Genomic DNA, 6,000 nt, shown 5'->3' on the forward strand with positions numbered 1-6,000 from the left:
CCTGTGGTGCTGCGGGGAGGTAAGAGGCCAGCATGGAGCCTAAGGCACAGGGTCCCAGGGTTGTCCTGGAGGTGGCGGTGGAGGTGGGGAGGAGAGAGAACCAGCCAGGCATCCTGTCCTCTGAGACCCTGAGCTGGCTGCAGCTTATCTGCTTCCTGTGAGCTGTGGGGCTCCGGAGATGGGCGGTGCCCCTGGACCTGTGGTCTGGCTGAGGCCCAGGCCTCCAGGTCAGCAGGGTGCTGGGGCCCCAGGATCTCAGGACCACGTTCAGGGAGGCCCTGGGTCCCATCCCACTGCCCCCACCCTAGACCAGCCCTGGCTATAGGGACCTGAACAGGAGGTGCCTTCCCCTAGGAAGGGTGCTGGGTGAGTGACACGCGGCGTCTTGGGCTTCTTAGGGCATCTGTGACTGGGTGGAGCTCCAGTCCCTAGTGCTGCCCACAGCTCAGTGTCTGCTCCTATGAGCTCCCAGCCCTGAGCTGGGGACAGAGCCCACGTGGGGTCTGTGAACCTGGTGGACCCATGGGACTAATTTCCAGTGTGGGGCCCCAGGGGCTGTGGGGTGTCTGTATCCCTGGAGTTGGCTCCTGATATCGTGGGGCGTCAAGACCGTGTCCCCTGCCAGGGGTGATGGTGGTGGGGCTGCTTCTGTCTCCCTGAGGGACGCTCCCTGAAGTGTTGGCTGGGACCAGGTTTGCCAGGGCCGAGGCAGGAGGACCGGGACAGAGCCCAGCCCGTCTCCAGACCGGCCGAGCATCCCCATCCCTGTTCTCACCCAGGAATGAGGATACTGAGAGGTGTCCTCAGTGTTGAAGGTTACCAGTGGGCACCAGGCTGGGGAGGTGTGGGGGGTTCTACCCTCAGGCTGGACCTCTGTGGTGGCCACAGGGACAGTTTTAGACTCAGCCTTTCTCACAGTGGTAGCTGCAAACATCCACACCGTGACGTGGGGCTGTGCAGAATCCTCCAGGTGTCCTGTTCCTTGGGGCCTCCTGAAGTGGGGCTGGGCTGCTAGGTGGGGGCCTCTAGTGTCTGAGTCTGCCTGGGCTTTGGGTGGCCATAGGTCAAGTTTATACATGGTGTGTGTCACTGTGAGCCCCTGCTATAGGAATAACCACAGTGTCTGAGGCCTGCACAAAATCCCCATCAGCCTGCAGGGGTCATGCCCCGGCTCCCTCCTGCCAAAGTCTCCTGGGTCAGGCTGCCCCAGGCTCTCTGGGCAGGACTTTCTGCAACCCTGGTCCCCACCCCTCTCCCTGTCTGCTGGTATTTGCTCCACAGTCTGCCACTGTGGGCTAACAGTGGTGTAGTCATGCCATCTTCACTTTCATAGTCATCTGTTTCTGCTAGTGTCACCGTGACAGAGCCTGTGACCTAATCGTCCAGCTGCCATCCTCCTGCCCATCCCTCCCTGGGTGGCTTCCTGGGGCTTCCCTGGAGGGAGTGTGGGGAAAGAAGAGAGGGTGGGGAGTGCTCAGGGCCAGTCCCCAGGTAATGGGCTTCTTAGGGTGGGGCCCCAGAGAAAAGCCAGCGTGTAGAGCCGTGACAGGAGATGGCTGCACCCTGTCCTCCTGTGTCCTTGGGACAGGGGCTGTGTAAGGTCCTAGGTGCTGTCCTGGTGTCCTGTGATCAGCAGGATGCTCTTGTCCTTAGTCTCTGCACACAGGCCCCTGGGAGGGGTCTCAGGGCAGGTCCAGGTGGATTCTCAGGGTGACATGAGGTGACTGACCCCCACCTCTGCAGGGGTCCTCCTCATGTGTTCCTGCGCAGACCCTGGGCCATGTCCTTGGTGTAGCAGAGGGGTTGGCTGTGAAGAACTCGCACCTCCTTCTCCGGCAGGAGCCACTTCTGCATCCTCCACTCTGGTGTCCCTGGAGGTTGGTGGGTGGGGGGATTTCTGGCTATGTCTGCCCTGGTCCAGGATAAGATTTGGGCCTCATGCTGTTTCTGTCTTCTCCATGTGGCTGTCTTCCATATGTCCCTGTCACTGTAGTGACCAACAAGCATTTGTCTCCTCCCATCGCCCCCTGATCTGAGATCTGCTCCTGAATTTGCCAATCCACCCAACCATCTAACAACACATCTGTGCCTGTGTCCGTCTACCTATGTGCCCTTCCATCCACCCACAGATACATCCACTCACCCATCTACATGCCCACCCATCCATCCACTCATCCTTCCTCCTATGCCCCCAATCACCACACATGCGTTCATCCATCCATCCATCCACCCACCCATCCATGCATATACCCATTTGTCTCCTCCCATCGCCCCCTGATCTGGGATCTGCTCCTGAATTTGCCAAGGGTGGCTTGTGTGCAAACCCACGATGTTTTCCAAAGTCTGGCCTCAAGGCGACCTGTCCTGGGGATGGGTACCAAGTCATGGGACAATGTCCCTTGTTTCTCTTCTCCAATCACAGCATCTGTGGGACAGAAAGACATGCAGCCACCCCTCCCCAGTCCTGGTGGGAGGGTGTGGGCAGAAGTGCCCCCTCCTCTGCCTTGGAAGGACCCACACCAGGATCTACACGGTGTTTGCATGTCCTGGGGTCCCTGGAGATACTGTCATCCCTGGAGATACCATTGTCCCTAGAGATACTGTCATCCCTGGAGATGCTGTTGTCCCTGGAGATACTGTCATCCCTGGAGATGCTGTTGTCCCTGGAGGTACTGTCATCCCTGGAGATACTGTTGTCCCTGGAGATACTGTCGTCCCAGGAGATACTGTCGTCCCAGGAGATACTGTCGTCCCAGGAGATACTGTCATCCCTGGAGATACTGTCGTCCCTGGAGATACTGTCATCCCAGGAGATACTGTCATCCCTGGAGATACTGTCATCCCTGGAGATGCTGTTGTGCCTGGAGATACTGCCATCCCTGGAGATACTGTTGTCCCCGGAGATACTGTCATCCCTGGAGATACTGTTGTTCCTGGAGATACTGTTGTCCCAGGAGATACTGTCAGCCATACAGATACTGGTGATTCTTTCCCTGATACTGAGTAGTTTCTTTTCGTGGGTGCAGGGGTCTGTTCTCAGCCAAGGAGGTGAGGGGACCCTCCCAAACCCAGCCATCCCCCTCCCCGTCCGCTGTGCCGTGGCCTCCTCTCAGGCATTCCTGCCACACTCTGTAGCTTCTGGGTCTCCTGGGCCTCTGTGCTCTGCTCCTCAGCTCGCCAAGCTTGTGTCCTCTGTCTTCCTGTGTCCTGGTAACTGTCTCCAGGTAATAGAGGATTCGTCTGGTTTGTTTCTTCTTTCCTCAGGAGACACAATCCTGCGATGCTTGTTTTCAAAGGTCTGAAAACTGCTGTTTCATTTTCTCCCAGTTTCCGTTTGTTTTAGGAAGAGGGCCCGTCCTTTCCTCCCCACAATAGCTTGAAGTGATATTTGGACATTTCACATTAGAACATGTTAACCAGACAGTTTGCTCTGACATGAGCTTAACATGCAGAGCAGTTCCATCCAGCAGGCTTCTTCTTACAGGTGTGAAAACACCATGTGCTGCGTCCGCAGAGCAGGTAGGAGCAGCCTGGCCTGTGCTGTCGCAGCCTGAGGTCACTGGGTTGCGGGTGTTGCAGTAACATTTCCCTTGTTGCTGCCCAACTGTTTTGTCAATTGCCTCCTTGACACTGCAGTTTCCAGGAGTAGAGGCCAAAGAAAGAGTGAAAGACTCCTCCGTATTCACACTGGCTAGGCAAGGACAGTGAGTGGCTCCCTCTATGGGGTGGGGTTAAAGGAAAGCACATGGAGGTGACAGGGTCGGAGAGTCCTTGTGAAAGGCCATTTACTCAGGAAAACCAGAACCACTGGCCAGACTCACTGAGGACACATCTGCCTCCTACATGTTTCTGGGGTGTGCCTGTGCCCTGTTGCCCTGAGTGTCCCCTGGGGGTCCTGAGTGCCCCAAGGTGGTGCTGAGTGACACATGCAGGTGCTGAGCTTCCCTGGTGGGACCCGTACACTCCAGTGTGCTGAGCATCCCATAGTGTGCCCTGAGTGCCCCCTGGTAGTCCTGTGCACCCCTTGTGGGTCCTGAGCACCCTCTGGTGGTCCCGTAACCCCCTACAGGGAGGTCTTTCTGGGCTCACGCTGACTTCCCCTCACTGTGTCCTGCACAGTAACACACGGCCATGTCCTCACTGGTCACAGAGCTCAGCTGCAGGGACAAGTGTGTCTCTGGAGATGGTGAGTCGGCCTTGGGAGAATGGGCTGAATTGTGTGATACCAGTGAAACTGAGGTCCCCGTTCACTCCAACCCCTTCTTGTGGCTCCCAGTGTCAAGCCCAGAAGTTGTGCTGGTGATGGGGACTCCAGATATATGTCAGGTGAGGTATAGTGTCTGCGAGACCATCCTTAGTCCAGCCCTGACTTCTGCAGCTGCTGGTGGGATAGGACGTCTGGAGCCAGAGGGAACCACACCGTGTCAACACCAGACACCGCAGCCCAGGGTCTTGGTTCTTATTTATTTAGATTATTAACTGTTTACACTCTAAGATGTTGCCGAGCAGTTGGGGGCTAGGAGGAGAAGAAAAGAGGGATTGAGATAGGGTGGGAGTAGCAGGAAGGGGGGGCATGTTGAGGTCTGGGTCACCCCCCTCATTCTGGTAGGGGAAACGAGGGGCTTTTAGTGGCAGCTTGGTCATTGCTGGGCTGGACGCAGATGTCTTTGGGGTGTGGCTGAAGCCATCGGCCCCCACAACCCTGGCTCAGGATGCCATGGTGTTTCTTGTAGTGGCTCAGTGGTCATTTCTAGGCTGGTTGCAGATGTCAGGGGGGACACGGCTGAGGCCCTCAGCCCCCCACAGTCCTGACTTGAAGCCCAGGGCACTTCTAGCAGCAGGTCAGTGGTCATTGTTGGGCTGGTTGTGGATTTTGTGGGTGTGTGGCTGAGGCTCCTGGCCCCACACCACCCCGTCTCAGGACCCTGGGGCACTTCTGGGTCCTGGTTCTGACATCTTTCATTCTCATGGGGTGTAGCCACCAGGTAAAGATGACGTACAGAGATCTCATGTATCCCAGGCAAGAGCAAGAGCAACAACTGACTCTTTCGAACCTGGAGTTGAGACGCACCAGGTCACTACAAGGGAAATTTGTATTTGGTCCACACTGGTGTGTTCAAGCATCCGTGGGGCAGCCACTGCTGTGACCAGGTAGAAGCTGCTCTGCATCATGCTCTGCCCCCTCAGTAGCCTTGCCACAGTGGAAACAGATGGGACTCGACTTTGGGGAGCAGGTGAGGATGGGGCGTGGTGGCAGAGAGCCAGTTACCAATGACTGGAGTGGAGCCTCAGGGAACCTGTGCTGTTGTTTTCTTCCAATTGTGGAGTTTATTAGGGAGCTGAGAGTCCAGGTGAAGCCACAGATATCCCAACCCTAGTTTGGCATACAGGGGACAATCTTGTCAACCCAAAGAAGGGGCAGTTCCTTGTGCCACCGCAGAGAAGCTGCAGTGACTTCAATGGCCTTTCCCCTGCCCAGCAGGTGGTGCTGCCTCACTGTGCCCTGCCTGGGACAGACCTGAGGGTGCAGCTGGGGTCCTTGGAGAGCTGCTTCCTGGTCCTTCCTTAACATCGAGTAAATCCAGGGCCCTCTCGATGCACATCCAAACTCAGCACTGGAAAGGCCAATATACTTTTTTCTTTATTAAGAACATTCATGAGATACGAAGTTATCTGTCACCCCTCCTGCCTATGATGTGAGGGCCAGACTCACACTGGGGGCATAGCCATTACCAGAGGGCTACAAAGTGGAGTGTGGGGGGGAGCGGGAGGGAGGTTGGGTGAGAACTGGGTCAGGACACAGAGTACAAAAGATATTTTTTTTTGACACAACATAGAGACAGCTAGGCTAAGATAACTACATTATATGGCTATATTTTACCTTAGGAGGAAAAAAACCCCCAAGACCAAGAAATTTTAAAAGTGTATATTAGTCCTTTGTCAGATATGTATTTTGCAAATATTTTCTCCCACTCTGTTGGCTGTCTTTTAGCTCTGTTA

At 55.8% G+C, this 6,000-nt stretch overlaps 1 gene segment (V, D, J or C); it reads right to left on the bottom strand.

Moving 5' to 3' along the window:
• The window catches only part of LOC103610597, a 44,081-nt gene extending 41,110 nt beyond the window's left edge, over positions 1-2,971 (bottom strand). Inside the window, 1 exon segment of the C gene segment in view lies at positions 2,584-2,971. Coding sequence covers positions 2,584-2,971 — 388 coding nt within the window.
• Between the last annotated feature and the right edge of the window lie 3,029 nt (positions 2,972-6,000).

Source organism: Galeopterus variegatus, unplaced genomic scaffold (assembly GCF_000696425.1).
Source record: "Galeopterus variegatus unplaced genomic scaffold, G_variegatus-3.0.2 Scaffold11381, whole genome shotgun sequence".
NCBI classification, from domain to species: domain Eukaryota; kingdom Metazoa; phylum Chordata; class Mammalia; order Dermoptera; family Cynocephalidae; genus Galeopterus; species Galeopterus variegatus.